The sequence below is a fragment of the Crotalus tigris genome, unplaced genomic scaffold, assembly GCF_016545835.1.
Source record: "Crotalus tigris isolate CLP2741 ecotype Arizona unplaced genomic scaffold, ASM1654583v1 scf7180000024508.2633422, whole genome shotgun sequence".
In the NCBI taxonomy this organism is placed as follows: Eukaryota; Metazoa; Chordata; class Lepidosauria; order Squamata; family Viperidae; genus Crotalus; species Crotalus tigris.
The window spans coordinates 722741-750693 of NW_024100680.1; the positions used below are offsets into that span (position 1 = coordinate 722741).

Consider the following 27953-nt stretch of genomic DNA (forward strand, 5'->3'; position numbering starts at 1 on the left):
ACAGTCTGTTCATGACTGAACTTTATTTTAAATTTATTAGGAGAATAGTAAACCACAAGTAATTTGGTTAGATGATGCTATTCAGCTGAAGTAACAATTTTTTTAATGAAAAGCCATGTAGATGTGAGTGCAGAGAACCTTCTCTGTCTTATTGCTGATTCTAATTTCATCATATCTGAGAATTAGTTGATTAGTTGATATGATATGCAGTGGCAGACTGCATTTTATAACTCCAAAAGTATTGTACTTCTATGAAAACTAAAATTTTAAGAGAACTTAAAATGATGTTCCAGATTAATTTCCGTTATCAGTGAAGTTTTCCCCAATCTGGAATATATCTCTGCAAAAAATATTAAATATATTGGCTATTGGGTATAGTTTTGAAACAATTTATACATTAGTTCCATGCAGAGTATATAAAGTAATTATTATGGTGTGATATATTTGCATCTATCAGTTAAAAAGTAATTTAAGACAAAAGTTTATAATTAATGTAATTTTCTAACTAGAACAATCATTTCTACTTTCTGACAGTTGAGCTGTTTGAATCCAGAGGGGTGGTTTTGTGAATTTTATGGTGTCTTGTTATTTACTTTGTGTTGATCTTAACGTGAGGCACGTCTTTGTACATAGAAACCATTGTCTTTATTGACAGAAGTCAAAGAGGTACATCCTCATGTGACTGACTGGTTCCTAGGATCTGGGAGGTTGCTATCTTGCTCTCTTCACTAAAGTAATAATGCCTCAAACAACTTAGTAACTCTTTCAAAGCACTTTTTAAAATAGGAGCTGAACAATAAGCATATAATGAATTAATTTCTTGGAGTTCCCACACTATATAATAAGACTGAGTTAGAAGCAATTGCTGAGTAAATCGGTTTGTGTATTATTATGCATTGTGTTGTATATTATTCTCTTCATCTCTCCTTGCCAGTAGTCCTAAGTCAAAACAGGAGGTGATGGTCCGTCCCCCTACAGTGATGTCCCCATCCGGCAACCCGCAACTGGACTCTAAATTCTCCAATCAGGGTAAACAGGGGGGTTCAACAGGCCAATCCCAGCCTTCTCCATGCGATCCCAAGAGTGGGGCCCATACACCAAAAGTGCTTCCAGGACAAGGAGGAAACATGGGGTTGAAGAATGGGGCTGGCAATGGGTCAAAAGGGAAAGGAAAGAGAGAAAGGAGCATTTCAGCCGACTCGTTTGAACAGAGAGATGCTGGAACTCCCAGTGATGAATCAGAAATGAAAGGTATGTTAATATGCAAAAGTACAGAAATATGGATGACTTTTGATTTTGATTGAGAGCTTCTGTAATTGATTCTCTTCCTTTGCTTTAACAATGTATTAGCCATGAGCTGTAAAAGCAGAGTAAATTAATAAGAATATGTATTAGTTAGAAGGTAGATTGTTTCATAGATTAAGGATCCTAAAAGTGTATACACACACACACACACACACACACACACACACACACACACACACATACACACCTGACAAGACAAATGTTTAAATTTCTTAACAGTCTTTTTCTTTTTCAATATACTTGTTTGGAAGGCAGATTCTCTTGGCCAGTAACATAATGCAGAGAGTCTCAGTGGCTTCCTACCAGAGGACTCTTTTGTCTCAAAAAAGGAAAGGACTATCTTTCTGCATATGTGAGGGAGGAATGTTCCTTCCATAGGTTTAAAGAGAAAACCTTCATTTTATAAGCATTTCATAAGGAGCAGAATTCAGAACTAATATACATCTTTACAGATGTAAGAAATTCATTTTATAGGAATTTATATTTATCTCTGGAATGATGCTGCTGAATTTGTAGTAGTTCAATCCTGCGAATCCCATAGCTTTTTGTGTGGAATTATTTTTAACCCAGTATAACCTGTTTGTTACTGCTCTCCACCAATAACAGTCTGCAATCACACAATTAGCCCAATTAAGAATGTTGGTGCTGATCTTTAAAATCCTAAAGGGCATAGGGCCAGAATACTTAAAGGCTTGTCCCCTTTCATTCTAGACTACAGTTTCCTTAAGTTCTAATGGAGAGATCTTTCCACATGTTTTATTACTATAGGGTAAATTATATTCTCATAATTCCCAGCTCCAGAAAACTTAACTGGTAGAGTTTTTTAAATGAAGGATTGTTCTTTAGGAAATGACTGCATAACGTACGTTGAGTGACTTCAGATGCTATTTGTCTGCTTGGGATAGGCATGCCTAGTAATTAAACAATACAAGTTTGGTTGATGGGACTAATTATACTCCCATTAACAATGTTTTTTCTGTTGGCTCTTTCATTGCTATTTGGTGGCTTCCAGTTCCTCTGTAGAACTGTGTGAGCTATGGAAATTTATATAATAGCAGCATAAAACCAGTATAAATTCTATAATTGCAGTACAAATAGGCTTGGCCAGTGTCCAACTCTTTAAAATATTATTCATGTGTGTAGGGGTATTTCTTTAACGATATCAAATATATATATTTGTTAGATTTAAATCCTGGAAGTCATATACTCATTTTCTTTTCCAGTTTTTCCTTCTATTAGAATAGGTTGGGATAATTGATAATGTAACAACCATTAATAGTGATATTTTCCTTGGGTGCTGTCTAGTTTAATTTTTGTATCTCTGATGAGAATTTGTTTTTAATTTATTTAAGGTTGTTCTGCACTCAGAATTATTTGCTGAGATGGGCGCCATACTAAATAAATAAATAAATATAAACAAATAGCCCAAAGTCAACGAACTACTGCAGTAGACTTGAATCTGGTTCTCTCAAGTCCTACACAGGACATCCTACATCGCACATTGGGAAGTTGTTTCTATTTTGATGACTCCAGATTGCATTGTTTTGAACCACTTTGCCTGTTTGAGGCTTGGTACTAACTATAGTGTACATTGAATCACCAAGACAAGATATGTTTAACTATGTACAGAGTAAATGGACAAGGTTGAATTATTTTTATGAATATATGGTAAATTTCTAAGTTCTTGAAACACTTGTATTTCACTTTAAATTAATATTTTAGAAGATTTTACCTTCTATTAGGTTTCTAGTTAATTTTTTCTTATTGTGTAATGGATGTGAGAATGATCTTGAGGGACAGGGTGAAGAGATGCTGCCTAGGAAATGATCAAAAAAGATAGGGGAGACCCCAGAGTTGTGTAATATGCAGAAAGAATCTTGGGAAAGACCCACTTTAATAGATCAGGTGGTTAAAATTGAGCAGAGGCGATTTCTAATGTCAGACTTGCAGGATTCTGCTAGGGTAGCCTTAGAATAAAATTGAATTAGCTCATCTGGTTATGTTTCTTGTCTGGTTTACCTGGAAGGGCTGACATGTTGTTTATAAATCTTATTTTTGGTTTATTTGAACATTTTAAATTTTGTACCCATTTTAAATATTGAAAGCTGTTTTTAATAATGTATGCATTAGAATGAGTTGAATTTTTAATATTAATTAATTACAGGTAGTCTTCAACTTACAACCCCAATTGAGCTCAAAATTTCCATTGCTAATCAAGGCAGTTGTTAAGTGAGTTTTGTCCCATTTTGTGCCTTTTTTGCCACAGTTAAATAAATAACTGCAGTTGTTAAGTGAATCATGTGGTTGTTCAGTGAATCTGGCTTCCCCCATTGATTTTGCTTGTTGGAAGCCAGCCTGGAATGTTGCAAATGGTAATCATAAGATCCTGGGATAGTGCAACTGTCATATATATACATGCCAGTTGCCAAGCTCCTAAATTTTAATCATGTGACAATGGACTGCTGCAATGGTCATTAAGTGTGAAAACTAGTCATAAGTCACTTTTTTTCAGTGCCAGTGTAATGGTCACTAAACTAATGGTTGTAAGTCAATGACTGCCTGTAATTTGCTTAAGTGTCAGCTAGTCACAAGCATGTTAAGACTATGGAATCATCTTTGCCCAGTGGGATTGGCCCATCTCACTTGTGCTGGCAGAGGGGCCTACTGTGGATCCCATTAGCCAAGGAGTGTCAGCTGTGGGATTCAGGAGAATAGCTTTCTCTACCACAGCTTCTGCCCTTTGGAACATCTTGCTACAGGAGGTAAGATCCGCCCCCTCTTTTAGCCTTCAGGAAAGCCCTTAAAACCTGGCTATGCCAGCTGACATGGGATCCTGAAGGAAAAACTACTGGCTGAAGGGGTTGGTATACTAACAGAGAACTCTCTCCTCCAAACCTTTGTTTTTAGTTTGTTTTATTTTTTTGTAGCTTTTGTAATTTTTTTATAATTTATAAATTTATTTATAATTGTTATTATATCTTGTTTTATCCTGATGTAAGCAGCTCAGAGTTGCCTGAATTGTGAGATGGGCGGCAAATAAATTTAATAAAAATAAACAAACACAAACAAGCTTTGACACAAATGCCCCACAGCTTTAGGAACCAGTAAAGGAAACCAGAACTTTATATTTTGAGGCTGCATTTTCTCCATTGACCTGCTTGCTTTATTCTCTTTATTTTGCCACTTTGTAAGCCGGAGACAAGAACCATGTTGTATACTTAATTTTTTGCAGTGTTTTATACCCTCCTTGCTTTAATAATAGCTGAATATTGGGACAGTTTTGATTCCTACACAATATCAGTATTCAGTTTTTAAGTGAGCCAGGAATCTCTTTTGTACTTAAACTTTTTTTTTTAAAATCCTGTTGATTATAAATGATATTCGTTATATATGTGCAGAGTACAAGGAGCTGAAGCAGCTGGTATGTTTGCTGAACCATGAAACTTGTTTTGTGTGTTACCTATCCCAAATGTTTTATGAAATAGTTATTTCTTCCAAAGCTTTCAGCTAGATGCCCTATTGCTTGGGATGTTCCCATGCTTCAAGGCTTCTAATAAGTAACATGAATAAATTATTTTGTAGATGGAGAACAGTCCCCCCCCCCAAATTCTGTTTCACTTAAATTAAAAAGTGGACTGTTGAAGAAATTAAAACCTACATTCTACTCTTCAAAATAGAACTTTCTTCACTTGTTTCTCTCTAGAACTTGGTTCTGCTGAACATACAAAATCACAAGATGCATCGCATACAACACACTCCATGGTTCCTTCAAATAGTTCAGTTCCACGGTCTTCCACACCTTCCCATGGTCAGACTACAACTTCAGAACCAGGAAGCATACAGAAGACTCCATCCAAAGTAGTCTATGTTTTTTCAACAGACATGGCTAACAAGTAAGTGGATCCATTTTTAAATAATTTTATTAATAATTTTATTAAAAATTAAAATTATAATGGTAAAAAATTAAACTAAAAAATAGTATAAAAAGAAAAAATATAGAAGCTGCAGAAAAGAAAAAGAAAAGAAAAGATAATGGAAAAAGAAGAAAAAATAATATGGTAAAGACAAAGAAAAAAATATAAATAAATTACTTCCCCCTTCGTCCCAACAAATATAAACAATTTTAGTGGCTTATCTTAAAATACAACAAATGATCTCTGTTTCCCATATCCCATCTCTTATCTATTAACAAATCTTTAATATCTCATCATCAAAACCTGATCAGCAAAACATTAAATGTTACTAGAGATAACATATCTATTTTAACCTTGATCAAGTAAATCAATTTTATATTCTTTCCTTTTACTTTCAGCAATCTGGATTTCTTTTCATTTTTTTTTTGTCCCTTTTCACAGCTTTGACAAGTCTCCTTTGTAAATTCAGTAGAGGAAAATTATTAAGGTCTTTGTCATGCCCAATGTCGAATATGGCAGTGAAATCCAGTTGAATTCTATTCTTTATTTGTTTATACCTTTTGGACAGAAAATTGCTATAACCTTCTAAACTTATAGCTATATCCTGAGGGATTCTGGAATACCCTAAACTTTTTCCTCTCTCCATTCAGCTCAGGACTGCACAGTCTCTTAATTTGGGCTTCTCTCTGGAATGTGCTGCTCCTCCCTGGGAAACCATGGTGCTATTGAGATCTCTCTCCCCCCCCCCCCCAGTACACATTCCATCACAGGTTTCTTTACATAGGATTATCTTCATATTTTATTATTGCCATCGTGTAGAATAATGCCAGATGTATCTTTTTGAATATTGTTCTTAGGAGAAGTGACAGCCAGTCATAGCTTCCTATTATAAATACATCTGATGTAATTATTATCTATAAATCAATCAGATCATATGTGTGATACATGTTTTTGTCTGAGTTGAAATAGGTTTAATGTAAGAAAGCGAAAAATACTGAACCTATGATAGTGCAATATTTGATGATCTCCCTCTATATTTCAGTTCAGGATTTAAAAAGATAATCTACCAGGGAAGGGCAGTATCAGTTTAGATTATCATTTATTGTAGAACTTCAGTGACTGAGGAATGTGTGGGTGGATGAGGAAGAGAACTGGTAGAGGATGGAGGCACAAATGGAAAAGGGAAGAAAGCCTAAAGAATGGAGACTTCTGAAGAAAATGGAATTAGTGAAAAGAAGACTTAAGACCTGTACTCTAAATGGGAGGAAGGCCAGCACATCCAAAATTGTGTTGTGTCAGTTGAATGTCCTACCATCATGGATTGAAAAATCAAGAATTAAGGTTTCAGTTATTATGAATGTTGTCTTCAAGGTGAGTGAAGCAGTCAATCTTTGCATCTGCAGATGCCAGGATTCAGAGGTTGATTAGCAGTCAGCATGAGAAGCAGCAGATACAGTGGCAGGAATAAAGAGTTACTCTTACCACTATTCAGCAGGAAGGCTAGAGGATGTAGCAAAAGAAACCACACGAAAAACTTCAAAGGCAAAGCAGCATGGAAGGATCAGGAAGTGGAGGAGTATGGCCAGGGTTGTACCAGACACACAGGGAAACAATGGGAGTTACCAGGCAAGGACTGGTTCAGCCTGGTTTTGTTCAAGTACTGCAGCTTGAACTGCTGAGAGAAAGATTAGTGGAAAGGAGAGGAAGAGTGGTAACTCTCTGAGTGGAAGTAGAAAACAAAGATTTTCCCATTGGATTGAGATAATATGGAGGTTAATCTCAACCTGCATGAGAGATGGATGGAAGAGAATGGTCAGGGGAAATTATAGCAAAGAGACAAGTTTGGTAGGATATGGGCAAAATGAGTTTTACACAGCATTGGAAAATTATGGTCCACTTTCTACTTCTGTGATTTCTTCCCCAAATCTTAAGTCAAAATGGTTAGAACTTGGGATCAAGCCAAATGCCAGGTCCACTTGCAATAAATCTATCACTATCCATGATCTCATTGTGAACAAGAGGACAGATACTGGTATATATTACTGATAACTGATTGGTAAGGATGAGTGTATTCTGTATCTGAGATGTATTCACTTGAGTTTCTGGTGCTACATTAGCCTTCATACTTAGGCAAGGAAGGAGGAGTGGCAGTCATTTTCTGTGAGTCCTTGTGAGAAGCGCTATTTTGTATGTGACTGGAAGTAAGGCCTTGTTTGTATGGTAAGGTTTGTAGGAGAAGCTAGGAATGCTACTGTTCTACAGTTGAATTCCAGTTCAAGTTGCTAGCATTTAGCAGTATATTGATTGTTGATTCCCTTGTCCTTCTGATTCTGATTGAGTTCCATTCTACTGTCAATGAAGCTAGACTCTGAAATTCATGGCCTTAGACTGGTCTGAGATTATCATGGGTCTAATCAAAGAGATATGTTAGATTTGGTCTTCAACTCAGAACAGATAACGTATTGGTGGAAAGCATTTCCTTTAACAGTTTGTCAATTCCAATAACTCTGGGGTTAATGAGGCCCAACATTTCCTGCATAGAGAATGGACCAATTAAGATGGTTTCTCCAAATTCCTCACAGGCTTATAAAGAGCATATGAAAATTTTTGAATGATTGAATGGGAAGTTCTGTTGGGCATGTAGTTAAACTTTGGAATACTGAAACAATAAAAATGCTTGATAGGATTGCTCCTGAATGACTTCTTCTGCTTTGTACTTTAAGGAATTCCCTGAGATGAAATGGCAGAAAAGATACCTAGAATGATAATATGGGGGGGGGGAAGGTGAATATAATTGAATGTGGATACAAACTTAGCTCTGAGCCATCATTACAGGACTAGAGAGATTAAATGTTGTTACTTCTACCATTCTGCATTTTTAAAATGACCTGAATCTTGTTGAGTAAGGCTGGGTCAGAACCAGGAATGAGCTACTGTGAAGGCATTTGTGGATAGAGTTACTCATTTTTGCACAGAGTTCAGTTGGGAACCAGTCTGACCAAGGTGATGTCCTTGAAATTGTGAATCTCCAATTGATTAGAATCCTTGGTAAGGTCAATTGTGAACTTGATCCCATCTAGGTCTGTGTGGCTAGTAGGAAGTCTGAATGTCAGCAAATGTCTTTTAAAGACATTTCTTGAAAGATGTGCTGGTATGACTCCTGCTTAAAAGGACTTTCCTGAACTCACCCATGTTAAATGACTATTGCCTAGTCACCATCCTTTCCTTTTTACAGAAGTTTGTGAGAAAGGATTTTGGAGCAAGCAGATTATCTACACCAGGGGTTCCCAACCTTGGTCACTTTATGACTTGTGGACTTCAACTCCCAGAATTCCTCAGCCAGCAGTCCACAAGTCATAAAGTGGTCAAGGTTGGGGATCCCTGATCTACACCTGTTAAGTTCTAGTCATGGATACTGGCTGCTGTCTATGGCAGGATTGGATGCAGGGAACATGTCTCTTGTCCTGATGCTTCTTTCATCATCCTTCAGTACCATTGACTATAGTATTGTTCTGAATTGCCCAGTAAAAGATGTGATAGAAGTCTTGACCTGACTGGGAAACTGCCAAGAGTCTGTATGAGGAAAAACACAAGTTACGGCACTGGATTTGTAGAATAATTTGATTATAAGTATATATTGCTTTGTCTGACATTAGCCGCTAGAATCTATTCAATTGAAGCAGTAGTTGTAAATAAAGCAAAACATGTTTATATATATATATATATTTATCAACTGTTCTTTTGGGCAATGAGAATTCAGTTACAGAAGGGAACTGGAATTTTTATGGCAGAGAAGAATATGCTAAATGATGTCTTAGATGCATCTGTTTTGTTTTCCTCAGGGCTGCAGAAGCTGTATTGAAGGGACAAGTAGAAACCATTGTCTCTTTTCACATTCAGAACATCTCCAACAAGGCAGAACGAAACAGTGTATCCTTGGTAAGTAGCTTGATAAATGGAAAAGAGAATGGAAGACAGAAAGCTGGGCAGAAATTTGTTATATTATTTGTATTACCGTGCATTTTTTCCAGGTATGAGAAGTTTTGTCCTCATTTGCCAAAAGAGTCAGGCTTGCTTTCTGTAGCTTGACTTGGGTGGTGAGTTTTGGTTTTGGTTCACGTAGACAGAAGGTTCTGGCAAACAGGAGGCTTTTACGGCTTGCATAAAAATGTTGTAGCCCAAAACAAATTCTTCACCTTCAGAACTTGAACAAGATCAGATGATAAAATCTTATGTTTGTGAAAGCCATCTTTGATCAATTTCTTCTTAACAAGAACCATATGAAATTCTCTGTTTTCTTCAGAACACTCAGCTTCCGCCTCTCCGAAATGATTCAAAGCCTCAAGTTCCATCACAGCTCCCTATTTCACAAGAACAAACTCCTCCCCAGAATGCAAAAATGCAGCAGACTCCTCCCATTCCAGTTCCAGCACCAGCACCTAAATCTACTAGCTCTTCTTGCCCTATTGACCAAGACAATCCTGGCCTAGAAAGTAATGTGATGCCTGCAGGAAGTCCTGCTAATGCCACTCCTCTACAAGCTGAAGGATTTGGGCAAACTTCAACTCCCAATAATCGAGCAGTTAGTCCAGTTTCCCAAGGGAGCAATAGTTCCACTTCAGATCCTAAAGGTCCCAACCAGCAAGTATCTGGAGGAGATCCGCCAAACATGGGTGAAAATCCAGATGGGCTATCCCAGGAACAACTGGAGCATAGAGAACGTTCTTTACAAACTTTGCGTGATATTCAGCGAATGCTTTTCCCAGATGAAAAAGAATTTGCTGGAGGCCAAACTGGGGGGGCCCAGCCAAATTCTGTGGTTCTGGATGGTTCCCAAAAGAAGTCTGAAGGGCCAATACAGGCAATGATGGCCCAATCTCAAAGTTTAGGTAAAGGGCCAGGACCCCGGACAGAAGGAGGGGCTGCATTTGGTTCCCAAGGGCACAGAGACATGCCATTTTCACCGGATGAAGTTGGACCACCATCCATTAATTCACAATCTGGTCCTATAGGACCAGACCATCTGGAACACATGACCCCTGAACAAGTAGCCTGGCTGAAATTGCAGCAGGAGTTCTATGAAGAGAAAAGGAGAAAACAAGAGCAAGTTGTACAGCAGTGTTCCTTACAGGACATGATAGTTCACCAGCATGGGCCACGAGGATTAGTTAGAGGCCCCCCACCTCCATATCAGATGACCCCAGGTGATGGCTGGGGGCCTGGAGGCCCTGAACCCTTTCCTGAAAGCATAGCAATGCCTCACTCACTACCTCCAAGAGGCATGGCCCCCCATCCCAGTGTACCTAGCAGTCAGATGCGACTGCCTGGATTTTCTGGAATGATAAACCCTGACATAGAAGGTCCCAATGTCCCAAACACCCCAGGTAGACCTGGGCTTTCAGGTGTTCCTTGGCCAGATGAAGTGCCAAAAATTTCAGATGGCCGCAATTTTCCTCCTGGGCCAGGTGTGTTCAGTGGTCCTGGACGAGGGGAGAGGTTTCCAAATCCACAAGGTTTAGCCGAAGATTTGTTCCAGCAGCAGTTAGCAGAAAAACAACTAGGACTTCCTTCTGGCATGAGCATAGAAGGAATTAGGCCTGGCATGGAGTTGAACCGGATGATTCCCCCTCAAAGACACATGGAGCCTGGCAATAACCCCATCTTTCCACGTATGCCAGTTGAGGGACCCATGAGCCCTTCTCGGGGGGAATTTCCGAAAGGAATACCACCTCAGATGGCAACTAGCAGAGAGTTGGAATTTGGGATAGGCCCCAGCAGCATGAAAGGGGATGTGAATCTGAACGTCAACATGACTTCCAATCCATCAATGTTACCTCAGAAAATGAGGGAAGCTGGAATGGGTCCAGAAGAAATTATGAAGATGCGCACAGGTGTCTCAGAAATGCTCCCCTCTCAGCAGAAAATGGTTCCCTTGCCATTTGGTGAGCATCCTCAACAGGACTATGGGATTGGCCCAAGACCTTTTCATCCTATGTCTCAGGGCCCAGTTATTGGTCTCCGGAATCATAGAGAGCAAATAGGGCCTGACCAAAGGACTAACAATCGTCTTAGCCACATGCCACCACTACCTCTGAACACCTCCAGTAACCCAAACAGCCTCAACACAACTCCTCCAGTTCAACGCAATCTTGGACGCAAGCCCTTGGATGTCTCTGTTGGTGCCAGCCAAGTTCATTCTCCAGGCATAAATCCACTTAAATCTCCCACAATGCGCCAGGTTCAGTCTCCCATGCTGGGTTCTCCTTCTGGAAACCTCAAGTCTCCCCAGACTCCGTCACAGCTGGCAGGGATCCTTGCAGGTCCAACTACCGTAGCCGCAGCTGCTTCAATCAAATCTCCCCCAGTTATGGGTTCTGCTGCTGCTTCACCGGTCCACCTCAAATCTCCATCCCTCCCTGCACCTTCTCCTGGATGGACTTCATCTCCAAAGCCCCCATTGCAGAGCCCTGGAATCCCACCAAACCACAAAGCATCTCTTGCTATGTCTTCACCAGCCATGATGGGAAATGTTGAATCAGGTCAGGCTTATTTTTTTTCTTACGTCTTTTTGATCAGTAGTGTCCCTTGCTTGTTTCTAGATTGTTTTGCTCTCATACTAGTAAACAATTGCTCAGCAGTTGAGCAGGTCAATTTGTTTCTCTTGAGAATTTAGTTGTGAACATACAGTTATGTGAAACAGAAAGTACACTGTTTGAGTTCTATGGTTTTATGTATCAGGACATAGTAAAAATCATCTGGTCTTTAGCAGTTCTTAAAAGTAGGTAAATACAATCTCAGATGAACAACACATGATATATTACACCATGTATGACTTTATCAGTCTCTCACATCTTTGTGGAGGAATTTTGGCCCACTCTTCTTCACAGTTTCTTTTCAGTTCATTGAGGTTTGTGGGCACTTATTTATGAACAGCTCTCTTAAGATCCTGCCAATTGGGTTGAGGTCTGGACTTTGACTGGGCCATGCAACACCTTGATTCTTTTTTTTTTTCAGCCATTCTATTGTAGATTTGCTGGTGTGCTTTGGGTCATTGTTCTGTTGCATGACCCTGTGTCAGCCAGTCTTTAGCTGTTAGACAGATGTCCTCGTGTTTGCCTCTAGAATACTTTGGGTACAGTGGAGTTCATGTTCGTCTCAATGACTGAAAAGTGCCCAGGTCCTGAGGCTGCAAAACAAGCCCAAATCATTACCTCTCCACCACTGTGCTTGATGTGAGATGTTTGTGCTCATTTTCTGTGTTTGGTTTTCACCAAACATGGCACTGTGCATTATGGCCAAACATCTTCATTTTGGTATCATCTGTCCAAAGAACAGTGTTGTGATTTGTTCAGATGCAACTTCGCAAATCAAAGCTGTGCTGTCATCTTCTTTTTAGAGAGAAGGCTTTCTCCTGACAACCTTTCCAAACAAACCATACTTGTTCAGTATTTTTCTAATTATACTGTCATGAACTTCACCATTTAACATGCTAACTGATTCTTGTAAGTCTGAGATGTAACTCTTGATTTTTGGGGGGGCAATTTTTCTGAATATTTGCACGATCTGATCTTGGGGTGAATTTGCTGGGAAGATTGGCAACTGTCTTGAATGTTCCACTTGTGAATGATCTTCCTCACTGTAGAATGATGGACTTTAAATTGTTCAGAAATGGCCTAACACCCTTCCCAGATTTATGAGCAGCAACAAGATCGTTGCTAAGGTCTTTCCTCTTTGTCAATCTGTTAACACACACCTCAATGCTAGAGACCAGCAAACTTCTAAAACTTCAGCTTTTATAGAGGTACCGGTAGTCACACTTGCTGATGATCAATTGATCAAGAGTACTTGATTAGCAGCACCTGGCTGCTATTTAGCCCCTGCATACGTGTGGAAGCAGTAAGGATATAACTTCGTTTTTTCACACATGACTTCTCCATTTTGGCTTTCTTTTTGTAAAATAAATGATGATATGGTGTAAAATAAATGATGATATGGTGTAATATGAGGGTGAACTTGTGGGTTGGTTTCCAAATGTTTCATTACCAGGCTAGGTAACATCTTCAGTGGCGTTTAGGGGATGTCTGTTTCAGTGCTCTTCAGTTTATAAGGGCTTCAGGTGTGGGTGTTTGGATAGTAACCACCATTTGGTAAACTCTCTGTATTTTAGTGGATTTTAGAGATTTCACACAAATGCTCGCTCTCACTATACATTCACATGGAACTTAGTTTAGATTTGGCTATTGTGAATTGTCAGAGAAATGGCAGTTGAAATTTTCATGGATTTTACCATTCCACAAAATGGAATTCCTTGGTCTTGAGTCACATGGCTTTATTTTCCCTGAAGAATTGTAAGTGCCATTTAATCTTCCAGACTTATAGTTTAAAGCAGAGGCCCCAACCTTTTGGGCACCAGGGACCGGTTTTGTGGAGAGAGGTTTTTCTGCGGACCGGAGGGTGCGTGCTTTTGTGTGCTGCCTGCATCTCGCGGATGGGACTTTCCTTGTTTGTGAGGGCCAGTTGCTGGCATGCCACAGCCTGGTACTGGTCCGTGGATCAGGGATTGGGTACCCCTGGGTTAAAGGCAACAGACTATTCTCACCCTGTAAGGTTGTAATAAAACAAGTCTCAAATGTGCAATGTTTGCATGCAGTTGTTTGATAGATCCAGCCTTGGGAGCAATTCAGTCTATGAAATCATGTTATTCCAGGAATTAGGAAGGCAACCAAGACAATTATTTGGGTACACTGTCCTCTAGTGTTTCAGAGAAATCATTGCAATGGAGCAGTGATCTGATTTTGTTAATAGCAGGGATCTCTTGTACTTCTGAAGCCAGCAGAATTTTTACTTGAGTAGTGGTCAAACTTTTTTAAATTTATGAAAGTGTTGCTAGTTTCCTATCAATCTTCAACATGAAAAAGGTGAGACCACAGCCGTACATAGATCTTTCCAACTCCTAAACACTTTCCACTTTATTTAAGTAACCCAGGAAAGGGAATAAAGTTTTATAAAATTATGGAATGTAAGTGTAGGAGAAGTTCTTGGAGACCATCTAGTTCAATCCCCTGCCCAGTGTAGAAAATGAATTCCTTCATGTATGACCAGGGCTTTTTTTCTCATAGAACTCCCAGAACGAAGTTCCGGCACCTTTTTTGGATGGAACCTTGTAGGGTAAGCAAGGCAGGTTGTATGAAGTGTGTGAGTTCTGGCACCTTTTTTTTTTTTAAAGAAAAAAAGCACTGTGTATGACACACAAAGGTGTATAATAGAGTTGACGTTCCTAGGGATATTTGTAACAAGGCAAATGATTTGGCATTGCTGAAAAATTGATCAAAAAATGTGAAAACTGCAGTTCAATGTTTCTAAATGTAAGATCATGCACTTAGCGAAAAAGAATACTCTGCCAGAATAGGGTACGGTATTGAACAGAACAATAGAAGAAAAGGATTTAGGTACACCCATAGCAGATGACTGTATAACAAGTAAGCAGTGTGGGCAGGCGGCTATGAAAGCAAACAAAATTCTGGAATGCATCACTAGTGGGGAAAAAGAAGTCCTAATCCAGTGATTTTAGAGATGGAGTTCCCAAACTGCAACCCAAAACCCACTTATTTATCGCCGGGTGCCAGGTGGGTGTGGCCCACTGGGTGGGCGTGGCTGTGGTCATGGCAGACTGGGTGGGCCAAGGTGGGGACGCCTGTGGGGGTCAGGCAGGGTTGGGGGACATCCAGGGGGTCTCTGGCAGGTGGGGCGGTGGGCAGGAGGCTCGTCCAGTGGGGTGAGGAGAGGCAGGGGCCAGGGCGGCTGCTGCCTGACACCATTGGCCCCCGCACACAGAGGCCAGCAAGCGCATGGAGGCTGACATTGTCAATCAGCAGCCACAGCCTGCTGGCCCCTCGACTGGTGAACTCTGGGGCTCCGCAGCCCGCCACCAGCAGTTCAGAGAAGCCGCCTCTGAGCTGGATGGACAACCGACAGCTGAGGAGGTGATGCAGTGGGTCATACCCAGGAAAAGGAGAGCATGCGAGGCCAGGAGGGATGGGACGAGGGGGGGGGGGGCGAGGGAAACCAGCTATGCTGGAATGCATCTGGCCACGTGGGACCTTGGTGAGTTAGCAGGCGGCTGGTTGAAGAGGGACGGTTGCCATCTCCAGGGCATGGTGCGCATGCCCACAGAGAGGGCTCTGAGTGCCGCCTCTGACATGCGTGCCCTAGGTTCACCACCACTGTCCTAATACCTCTATATAGGGCTTTAGTCACACCCCATTTGGAATACTATGTTCAGTTCTGGTGACCTCCTGATATTTAAAATATTGATAAGATTGAACTAATCCAGAGACGAACACATATCAGGAGAGATTGGAGGAACTGAATATGCACAACCTGGAGGACAGAAGGGAAATAGGGAACCTTTAAATATATCAACAATGTTAATAAGGTTGTAGAAGGCAGTATTTTCAGTGTTAAGCAAAAATCAAGAGCCCGGGGCATAACCTCAAACCAACAGAAATGAAGTTCAAAAATAACCCTAGAAAGTATTACTTCACGGAAAGAGGAGTGGAAACTTGGAACCAATTTCCAATGGAGGTGATGGGTCAATCATCAGTAACTGAGTTTAAACATGCTTGGGATAAATACATATTCATCATCTGACAAAAAAATTAAAAAATAAAATCTCAAAAGGGCAAACTTGATGGACCACTAGATCTTTTTCTGCTGTTAGTTTTCTATGTTTCTGCTCTGTTCAGATATTGCTGATGAAGGAGAAGCCACCATTTCTCAATGGAAATCTTCTCCTCTAATAAACAGCAGTAAATAGTAGTATATTTTTCCAACTGTTCCTTTTTCTGGGATTCTTCTAATCTTGATTGGTTTCCTCTTGACATCCTTAAGTTTATCAATGTTCTTACAAAAATTCAGAGCCCAGAATTGGATGCTATATACTAGAAGTAGTAGGATGAAGATAAAATTACAGAAATTGATCCTGAAATTACATTTTTGTTATTGTAGTCTGATTGCATTTGATGGTGGTGGTTGTTCGTAGCAGCAACACAGTGTTAGCTCTTGTCCAATATGTGATCCTCCAAGACATCCAGATCCTTCTCATATGTATTGAGGCCCAGTGTGGTTATCCAATCTTATATTCATATTTCTGTTTTTTTCTTACCCAAATATGTTACTTTGCATTTGCCCTTTTTGAAGTTGATGTTGCTATATTCTTTATTTCTGCCCATTTTTCCAGTTTGTCAAAATATTTCTGAATTTAGGTATTCTTTAAGAAGTCTCTCTTATCTTTTGTAACCTGCACATTTGGTGACCTTCTAGCTTCTCATCTAAATAATTGTATCACTGATGTATACTTACTGGGAAATATTGTTCATTTAGATGTATATCCGGCTAGTGTAGTATGGCACAGCCTGCATTTTTGCATCTTCTCTGCTAGAATTTCCTGGGAGACCATGTCAAATGTTTAAGTCAAGGTACTACGCCCACTGCACTACCACAATCACTTAAGCTGGTCACCCTAACAAAAAGGAGATCATGTTGATTTAGCATGGTTTGTTCATGATAAACCCATGTTGGCTTCTGTTAAGCAGCCATTGTATTCCCAATGCTCGCAAAGTGAAATTAATAAAGACTTTTGTCTAATATCAGAGTTAAGCCAGCTCATCTGTAGTTATCAGGGATGTACTTCTGTTTTTCTCTTTTGAAGATTTGCCCTTTTCTAGTCATCTGGGACTATATGTTTCAGGCAGGGGGACTTTGGAATGATATCAGCAAGCTTTTTCAAGATTCATAGATGTGATTGACCTGGTTCTACAGATTTAACTAATTTATAGTAATCAGGGGTTCTCTACCCATATATCTTGAGTGTCACATTGTCTTTTCTGTTTCATTCCATTTAAACACAATTCCCTTTGGGGAGAAGACTCAAAGGAAATCAGGAGTCATGCCTTTTCTTATCACCTGTTACTATCTGACATTATACAAGCAGTTTTTCTTTCTTTCTTTTACTACTAACATGGCAAAAAAGCTGCATTGATGTCTTTAGCTCGCCTATTTTCCCTTTATGCTTAAGCTTTTATAACTTTCTGCAAATAGCTATTTGATGGTATACCTCTTTGATGAAGCAAAATGCTCAGATTTCATTTGAATGTGAATTAGAAGTTATTTCTGAAATTCAAAAGTCACCCTCTGAAATAAGGTTCACTTTCTAATTATTAATCTGACGGTAGTAATGTTTTCAACCAACACATAGTCCTTATCCTTTTATTTGTCATATCTGAATACTAACCAGATTTAATTCTAGAGTTATTAAAATATAGTGCTTTACTATATATACAGGATGTGGTTTAAATTCTAAAACAATTTTGTCTAGAATTTTTTGCTATGATCACTAATTACTATCAAATTAGAATATTAGAGAAAAATTACAAGCTAGTTAGCCTTTTGCATTAAAAATAGTTTATAACAGCGTGTGAACTTTGAAGTGCTTCCTGCTTGTTCGGCTTTACTTCCCATGTCCTCCGAAAAGGAACTGTAATGCTTGCATTGGAATTTCCGCTGGTAAGGTAACTAATATTCAAAATAAATGTTTAATTAAAATAGAGAAGATTGTGAAAGTGGTATTTTGTAAGCATTCATTTTCTTCCAGAGCCACCTACAAGTACAATACCTCTTGCCCTGACTTACCAAAACAGATGGTGACTACTACCACCATATTCATTAATGCCACCTTGTTGTGAGATGGGCAGCAAACAAATTTAATAGATAAATGCTTGCTTTCAAACTGCTGCATAATCCTATGTAGTACATATATATAATATAATTCTTGATTCTTATGGTGCATTTCTTGTAACAAAAATATCATGAAAAGCTGAGACGTAGCCCATCTTTCTTCCTTTCATTTAGGCACTCATAGACTCGGTATGACTGTGTTGAAGACAAACCTAGCTATCACAAAAAACAAAACAAGCAACAAGGACAGAATATGTCTCTTCAAGGGTTATGTCCTTTTTTAATTTGAAGATTGATGGGCTAATATTGGGAAGATCCTATTTTTACAAATTAGCTAAAGGTCAATTAAATTAAATTACAGCATCTTTCTCTATCCATCATCAGAATTCTAGAACACTTTAAAGCTTAATTAGCCTTGAATAGTTAGATCTTGTAGTCTCCTATAATCATTTATTCTGAAACACAGTGTGTCCAAAGGATGGCCTTTGGAGAGAATGACTATTGTTTCAGTTGTTTTTTGGTAGACAAATTGTAGAACAGTTTTCCTGATAATAGCTCAATGGAAGATCGTGCGCCTTGCATATAGCAGATTCTAAGTTCATCCCTCGCATGTTCAGTTTAAAAGATCTAGCAATAGAAGTGATGAGGAATGCCTTTTTCTGCTGAGGGGAAATTCTATATGATAAAGCAAGATTAGAACAAACAAAAATGTTATTAAGTAATTTCAAATGGCTGCAGGAGCTTCTAAGTTAGAACCCAGGAACTTTTGGCAATGCATATATTTCTAATAAAGTTTATTAAGCAATGTACTTTAAAAAAAATTTTTTTTTTATTAACTTGTATGTATTTGTTTCCAGGTGGTGCACCGCCTTCAACAGTTAGTCAGAATGTTCCTGTGACTCTTTCTGGAAATCTTCCTTCCAGCAGTCCTTATACAATTCCTCCAGAACCTACCCTGTCTCAAAATCCTCTTTCTATTATGATGTCCCGGATGTCCAAGTTTGCTATGCCCAGTTCAACACCGCTCTATCATGATGCTATCAAGACTGTAGCCTCATCAGATGATGACTCTCCTCCAGCACGTTCCCCAAATTTACCATCAATTAACAATCTTTCAGGTAAATAGCAAGAATCCTGATCACATACAGTTCTGCCTCGAGATAATATAAATAAAAATACAATTATGATGTGGGAAAATATATGAATTTGTGGATTTTGCTCACTAAGGTTATAACAATAAAAAGTGTGGTTTGAGAGCAAAGAATTGACTATGATTAGCCAGACATGAATTCACAGTGAGTGTAGTAAAAGGCATATACTAGGGGTATTTTAATAATATGTTTCGTGGGACACTCTCCTTATAAGCATATATGCAAGGGCTTTCCCCTTACTGGCCCTTTCTTTTTCTGCCTTACTTTTCTACCATCAGTACTTCTCTGAATATATTTCTTTATATTTAAAATGGAGCACTGTGACTTCCAGGTTGCTTTAAATTATACAGTAAAGGGTTATGAACATTTGGAATTTTTAGTATTTCTGCATACATATATAGATCCACATAAGTCGTCAAACTAGATAAAGAAAATCCAGTTAAACAAATGGGTCAAAAACATTTTGCTTGTTCATTTGTTCACTGAGAAAAGTAAAAGTGATATATTTGTGTATGGCAAATATATTTTTCTGTAACTGATGTGTCTCGTGGGCAGCAATAGTTGGAACTAAACATTTCCATTAACTGTCTTGCGTATTGACTTGGAGGAATTTCAGCCCATTCCTCCTTACAAAACAACTCAGGGATTTTTGTGGGATTCCTTTCATGAAATGCCCACTTACAAACCTTCCACAATATTTCTGTGGGATGAAAATCAGACTTTGTGATTTGGCCATTCCCAAATACTGTAACTTTATTTTGCTTTATTCGCTATTTGTTTGGATGACTTGTATGCTTGGGTTGTTTTGCTGCATAGCCAACTTTTTCTTGAGCTTCTATTAATGGACAGCTACTGTGACATTTTCCTGTAGAATTTGCTGGTACAATTCCAAACAAAATGCTTTTCATAAGCCAAAGCTTCTATTTTGGTTTCATCTATCCATGAATACTCTTCAGTAACCTTTTAGCTTAGTGGTTCTCAATCTTTTCTTCACTATGAACTCCCTTTAAATATCTTTTATGACGACGGACCCCAAGATTTAACTCAAGATTCAAATCATAACATTTCTTCAATCCTACGAGGACACCCTGTGATGACACTGCAGCCCCCCCAGAAGTCTGTGGACCACAGGTTGAGAACCATTGTTCTACTTATCCTTATAGCCATTGCCCATTACAATCTGTAGATGGTTATCAGTGTTCTTTTTTGATGGTGATGTCTTTTTCCTTGAAATCCTAACAGGTGTACCATGGTTGTTCAGTAATCTATTGATGGAGATTTTATGAATATTGACATTTGCCAATGAAAGAGAGGCTTTTCTTTTCTTTTCTTTTCTTTTAGTTTCTCTGAGACCAACAGAGTATTAGGCCCCTTGTTCTTAATTGGTGAGCTACTCTTGGCTAGGGTAACAATGGTGTTGAATTGCTTCTGTTTGTATATGATCTGCTGACAGTGAACTGGTAGACTCCAAATGTGTGTTTTTTTTAAATGTCCAGCCTGGTGAGTGTCAATGGTAGAATCCAAACTTTTTTAAAAAAATATTTAAAGCCTGGTGGTTCAGAGAGACTAGTGTTGCTAATAAGGTTGTGCAGAACTTTAAATAAGTAACTTGATTTGGAGATTAGACTGAATTAAATCATTGAATCAAATGTTCAAATTTATCAAAAGTATCAAGTGAAAGTTTCAGAATACTTTGGAGAGCATTCAAATAATGGATTTTCTGACCAGAGATTTTCAATCATTTTTGTCTATTTCCTCAGACTTGAGGTAAAAAGGGATTGAGGTAAGGCTATGAAAGTTGAAAGTGTGAAGGTTCTTTGATATATAAGAAAGATTGTATTATTTCTGAAAATAGGAATACTGAAGTGCATCCTGCTTTTTGTGTGTCAGTTTTTAGCTGGAATTTGTGTAGGCAGATTTGCTTGGAAGAAGAAAAATAATTCAGATTTATTCTGTTTGTCTTCCTTATATAGTTTGCATTTTCTTCTATAGGCTTGAATCTTTTATCCTTACTCTAGTTCACTTCTCACTACATGTATTGTAGTGCCTATCGGTCTCTGTACTGCCTGTCTGGCATGCATTAGCACTTTTAGTGTCCTTCAATCATACCTATTTTTTTTAAAAAAACTTTTTCTCTGTTTGTAATGTGTATGTCTTATCTGGTTCTGAATGAATTCTTTTCATTGCCTGAGTGAGTTTGAGACGGCATCCTTGCTGTTGGACTATTTTCTATATAATTCAGATTTTAAAAAGTCTGAAAAATATGTCACTAGAAATTAAGTTGCAGCGTACAAGCACATTTTTTATAGAAGAATTTGCTTTGCCAATAGCTAGGCTTATGCATCTAGAACAGGGGTTGTCAAACTCAATTTCATTGAGGGCCGCATCAGCATTGCGGTTGCCCTTGGGGGACCGGGTGGGTGTGGCCAGGGTGGGTGCCAGCTCTACATTGGGTGGGCATGGGTGGGCATGGCCAGCTCTACATTGTTCGCATCAAGGGTGCCTGTGGGAGCATGGGCAGGAGTGGGACAGATCTGAGGGTCTCTGGCAGAAGGGGGTGGAACCGGGGCAAGCGCCAAGGCATGGTCCATTTCTTCATTCCATCACAAAGGGTGACACCTCCCCAGCATGCACCCAGGGGACGGGGCCGACACAGCAGGGGCTGGTTCCTCGGTGTTTCTAGTCAGCCTTGTGGAGCTAAGATTGAATGCGTTTCAGCATAGATGGCCACCACAAAATTGTATATTGGCTCCTGGCCGGCCAAGGCCAAGGCAGCGGGGGCCGTTCCCTCACTGTTTCCAGGATGGCTTCGCGGGCCGCATCCGGCCCGTGTTTGACATGTCTGATCTAGAAAAACAAGGCATTCTTGAGAGTGAGATTATTAAACTGTTGTAAGATTTTATTCTTTAAAACAATTTTAGAAGAGTTTTATATATAAGTTGAGAGTTTTCCAGCATTGTTTCAGCAGTTTTTATAAGCTCTATGGAGAAATTTGGAATCTGGTGCTGGTGACTATTAAAAATTATGCTCCAGAACTTATTACAAACTTGTCTGATCAAAATCTGCAGGATTAATTTTTTATCCTATGCTCCTTTCTTTTAAAGATAAGGCCAGGAAAAGCATGCAGAGCATCATCTGGAATTTTTCCAACCCTTTTACTGGCAGTGGCTATAGGAGGCATCTGTATTTTCTCCTAGTGATAAAGTAATATGGTATATTTCTGTGTGTATGTTTCTTCTCTTCCCTCATGCCGTGTGTGCATGAGTACATCACATTGGAAAACAGAGAGCATTTTTTAGATGTTTTTATCCCAACTTTATATTTTTATAAATAACTCAAGGCACTGAATGTACTTAGTACTCCTTCCTCCTCCTATTTTCCCCAAAACAACAACCCTGAGGTGAATTGGGCTGAGAGAAAGTGACTAGCCCAAAGTCACTTAGCTGGCTTTCATGCCTGAAATGGGATTAGATCTCAGAGTTTCCTGGTTTCTAGCCTGGTGCCTTAACGATTAGACCAAACTGGCATACACTCCACTCTGATGACAGGAAAGGAGAGAGAGAAGCTATGACTGTCCTAAATTAGTACCAATTGACAAGTACTCAAGTCACAATCATGTGATGCAGGAATGCTGCAGGAGTCGTAAGTCAAGGACAAGTCATAAATCTTTATTTTCATTGGTGTCATCATTTTGAACAGTCGCTGAATGAGTTAAGTTATTAGCCAAGGACTACCTATATCATACTGGGTTGGAAAGACTAGGCAAGATAGAGAAAGAATAGAGTATTTTTTTTCCATAATTCTTTCCACTCTTGATTGCTGTCCAGTTTCTGAATTTTTTCTCTCTACAGTTTCTAGCTGATCTGGCCCAATTTTGAACATTTTGTTGTTGTTGGTTTCTCCCAAACAAAAACTTGATCCAATTCTGTTTGGTTTTTAGAAAGTTATTCTGCTGATGAAGAAAGTTCCAAGTTCCTTTATCTAATCTCTGCCCAGCATTCTGTAGAACTTGAAAGAGCAAATTAGCGAAACCAAGAGAACATGGCTTTTTGAAATCTTTCCAGCTATTTTATCAGCAGTATATGAGGTGCTATGTACATCTCCTGTGTTTCTAGGCTAGGCTGGATAAAGCCCTTTGTTGGATGGGTTTTTATGTGTTGTTTTGCTGGATTTCCCATCTTATTCATTGTATAGTGTTTATATCTTGTTCCTGGCAGGTGAGTTAAGCCATAATGTTTAAAGCATAGCTAGCAGCTCCACCTTTCCTTTATATACACGGGATATTTTTTTATTGAACATCCCCTAGAAGGTGATGGCTCACCAACCAAACTATCCATAGCAAAGCAAGGCATACAACTCAAGTCTGGGCTCAGCAATGAGAAAGGAGCTGAGGTGCGTAATGGAGATAGACAATTATCTGTAAAACAAGAAAGGATAAATCTCGGGAGTAAGAACATTGTAGGCACAAGCAGAAGTTGGATGCTACTTCAGGCTATATGCTTAGGATCAAGCATGCTTATGTAGCATACCTGCACGTTGTTTTCAGAAGAATGGTTTTCTGAGGAACATACTTTTAAGAAATACTGTTCTGGAGGTCTATACCTGTTTTCATCCTGTATTTTCCCATTATAGTTTATTGTTGAATTTTGCTTATCAGATCAAATTGGTTCAAATCTTGAATAACAGTTTCAGCTCAAAATCTATAGTCATTAAATTTTACTTATATCTTGGTTCATCCAGAAACCCCCAATGGTTATTAATGCTTAGAAAAAAAACAATACAACAGCAGGTTGGCTGTAGCTGTCTGGATTTCTTATTTATGTTACTTTAGGAAATTTTGCTTGTAATTGTTATAGCTTCCTGAAACAGTATGAGAAACATTACATTTATTTCTAGAGCATAATTTAATTATTGTATTGATATTTTCTGAAATGTATTGAGTTTGGGTTTCTCCTGTGAAAATACTGATGAGATTGTAAGTGGTATTGAAAATACTGGTTTTGTGTAAGTGATATATAGCCTAGATTTTATGCCTTAGAATCCCTTATAGTGTAGCATCCTTGCTTTGGCAGAGAAGCCAAAGTTTAAAAAATTCAATCATTTAGACCAGACATGTCAAACTCGCGACGTCACACGACGTCGCGCAACGTATCGGGATGGTTTTGCTAATGCCGGCAATGGGGTGGGCGCAGCTTCCGGATGATGCGTCCGGCCCACAGGCCGGCAGTTTGACACCCCTGATTTAGACCGTTGTGAGCATGATCAATATGGATCTACATCTATGTTTTTCTATATTTGTGTTTTCTACATCTGTGTTTTCCTTAGGAGAGAAATGTTTCTCTAATAATAGATAATATGGAAGAAACAAATATTTGAAAAACTGGGTATATAGAAATATCCTGCATGAAACTCTATAATATAGTAATGAAGAAAAGTGGTTTTGTGTCTATTAAATGATTTTATGTTTTTACTTATTTTGTTCTAATGTGCTTTTCCCTTGTTTTCTCCAGGAATGGGCATTAATCCCCAGAATCCTCGTCTTTCTGGTCCCAACCAAGCAGGCTCAATGGCAACTCTTAGCCCAATGGGAATGACACAGCCACTAACTCATAGTAATCAGTTGCCCTCTCCGAATGCTATGGGAGCCAATATACCTCCTCATGGGGTTCCTGTAGGACCTGGTTTGATGTCACACAATCCAATGATGGGCCATGGTTCCCAAGACCCACCAATGGTACCTCAAGGACGGCTGGGCTTCCCACAGGGATTTCCTCCAGTACAATCTCCTCCCCAGCAAGTGCCATTTCCTCATAATGGTCCTGGTGGAGGACAAGGCAACTTCCCAGCTGGAATGAGCTTCCATGGGGAAGGACCTCTGGGGCGACCCACCAGCATGCCCCAAAGTTCAACCGATCCAGCACTTTGTAAGTCTGGAGGTCCAGGGGGACCAGACTCTTTTACAGTTCTAGGAAACAGTATGCCTTCAGTTTTTTCTGATCCAGAGCTACAAGAAGTGATTCGTCCTGGAGCCACTGGAATACCAGAATTTGATCTGTCCAGGATAATTCCATCCGAGAAGCCAAGCCAGACATTACAGTATTTCCCTCGTGGAGAAGTACCAGGCCGCAAACAGCCACAGAATGTTGGGCCTGGCTATTCTCATATGCAGGGAATGATGGGAGAACAGAATCCAAGAATGGGGCTGGCATTACCTGGTATGGGAGGCCCTGGTGGAACACCTGATATTCCTCTTGGCACAGCATCCTCAATGCCAGGCCATAATCCTATGAGACCCCCTGCCTTTCTTCAACAAGGAATGATGGGACCTCACCACCGGATGATGTCACCAGCACAAACGGCAATGCCTGGCCAACCCACTCTAATGAGCAACCCAGTAGGCATGATTCCAGGCAAGGATCGAGCGGCTGCTGGGCTATACAGCCATCCAGGACCTGTAGGTTCACCTGGTATGATGATGTCAATGCAGGGCATGATAGCACCTCAACAGAACATCATGATTCCTCCACAGATGAGGCCAAGGGGCATGGCTGCTGATGTAGGAATGGGAGGATTTAGCCAAGGCCCTGGAAATCCAGGGAATTTAATGTTTTAAGCTGCTACATAAAGACTGGATTGTTCCAATCCTTGTTGAGATGAGATTCCAGGAGCACAGTTTGATCATGCAATAGGTGAAAACAGACCAGAGGATGCTTTGGAAAATCTCGAATGTATGGAATTTCCTGAAAACAAATGAATTCATTTTAACAGGTTGTTTTTTTAAAATTTATTTTTTAAAAATTATTTTTGTGTACTTGGATATCCTGTGATGGCACCTGCTTTGAAAATCTGTAGCTGTATTTTGAGAATTGCCATTTGTCACGAGTTGCACCATTCTCTGTATGTTTACGTCCTTCGGACTGGCTTCTCCCAGGACTCACTTATCTTTGGGGATTATTTTTGTGTACTGTACTATATTGTAAAAGGGATTTTAGCAGAGACTTTAGTCTTGGGGGTGAAAGGCTGTTTACTTTTAGGTGGAAAATCCATCTTCAGAACTTTGGACTATTTTCCTTCAACTCAATCTATAGAAAAACCAAACTACAACCTCAGAGCAGAGTATTAATGAAAAGCACAAAAGGAACTGAAGTTCAGTGAGGGGGGTAAACTTAAAAAAAAATAAGTTAAGGACATATTTTTCAGATTATGAGTGCTGTCCAGCACTTTGTCTCTCCCTCCCACCCCTTTACTGTCTCCTCCTCTGGCAGCTGCAATACATTGTATTATTTTGGGGAGCATATCTAGGAGAGCCCCTTCTTGTGCTGAGAGTGTACCACTTTCAGGAAGAGGCTGGACTTGGACACTGTTACACTTGAAAGTAGTCTTACTATTTCTTATTTTCTCAGCACCCCTGCCTCCTCCCCCCCCCCCGTGACATTAATGTGGGAGTGGAACAGACACTAAAAGTTATCCTGACTTTTTTGTGGCTTTTTTTCTTTGTCCCCAGCGTAAAACGTTCTGTGTAACCTCCATTAAATTTGGTACAAAACCACTTGCCAGGGCTGTGGTGTCAGAAAAATAAAATATATTGTTTCTTACAAAAAAAAAAATATGAATCAGTTTCATAATATTCCGCTACAGTCTATAGCTGCCTTGTATTTTCACTTATTTACAAATTTGCTTTGTATAGTAAAGTTTTTGTACTTCTGGAATAGTTACTAACTTGAGTAAAGATTTATTTAAAATACATATTTCATCTTAAAACTATAGACCAGTTTACCATGCAAAGTAACAGAAACAATATTGTGGCCTCAAAAGGTTCTTGAAGAGCTACCATGGCATGCAAAAACTTACGAATTCATTGAACTTTCCAGTGAATTCCTAAGCAAACAGAAGCAATTAAGCTTGCCTAAGCAAACAAACTGACAAAGCAGCCTCTGCTTGGTACAAATTAAATACAGTGCATGGTCTTTAATATATCGACACGGAAGGAAAAATGTATTGGAATCCCTACAAAGAAACAAAGATTGTTTGAAAGCAAAGAGAGATTTGAACTTTAAATCCTACAAAGATCTATTAAAGGAACTAGGAATGTTCAGCCTAGAGAAGTGAAAACTAAGCAGCAGCAATAGTCTTCCAGTATTTGAAAGGCTGCTATAGGGAAGAGGTGTGGATTTATTTACCAGTGCCCAAGGATAGGACAAGAATCCTTACAGAAATCCAAACTCACAATAAGGTACAATTTTCTGACATAAGAGTTACTCTGCCTCCTTGAGCTGAAGGTTTTTAAGCAAAAAATTGGGCAATTATTTTTGAGATGGCTTGATGATGCCTGCACTGGGGCAGCAGGGTGGATTAGAAGACCTTGAAGGACCTTTCCAATTCTATGATGCCAAACACCTAAGTTGGCAAACCTCTCAAATTGTGTTCTTCTTTCAGGAAGTTTCGGCTCCTCTAACCATTTGAAACAACTGCCTGTCAGTGTTGGTGAGGGGCAAGCCACTAAAATATAAATTGAGAGCGAACCCCACTTGCTACCATCACTGATGTTATCTAGTTTGGGAAATGAAACATTAGTTAAGAAAGCAACCAAGCCCAGAGAGCTTCAAGGACCCCTCATTTCATCCCTGAGTTGCAAACATTTTCCTCTTATCAGAAGCTAATGTCCTATAGTCAGTGGACAAATGAGACTGAAGAGAGGTTGGATATTTCAAAAAGAATGATCCAAAATATGCCTCAAAATTAACAATGAAATATATACCAAGTTTTTTCAATGGATATCTCTTGGAAGAGTATTTCTGAGCTACAAGACTTAGGTAAGATAAGAGTGCGGAAAAATCTGAAAAGCAAT

At 39.3% G+C, this 27953-nt stretch overlaps 1 protein-coding gene across 5 annotated transcripts in view; it reads left to right on the top strand.

The window, feature by feature from the left end:
- BCL9 (BCL9 transcription coactivator) overlaps positions 1 to 26712 on the top strand; it is a 130048-nt gene extending 103336 nt beyond the window's left edge. For 4 of the 5 annotated variants that reach the window (XM_039333763.1, XM_039333761.1, XM_039333760.1 and 1 more), the window contains 6 exons: positions 935 to 1251; positions 5009 to 5198; positions 9062 to 9158; positions 9523 to 11758; positions 18812 to 19072; positions 24616 to 26712. In XM_039333763.1, coding sequence (XP_039189697.1) covers positions 935 to 1251; positions 5009 to 5198; positions 9062 to 9158; positions 9523 to 11758; positions 18812 to 19072; positions 24616 to 25718 — 4204 coding nt within the window. In that variant the 3' untranslated portion in view covers positions 25719 to 26712. The remainder of the gene's footprint in view (positions 1 to 934; positions 1252 to 5008; positions 5199 to 9061; positions 9159 to 9522; positions 11759 to 18811; positions 19073 to 24615) is intronic. The other variant, XM_039333765.1, reaches the window with a different exon arrangement.
- The last annotated feature ends 1241 nt before the right edge of the window (positions 26713 to 27953 follow it).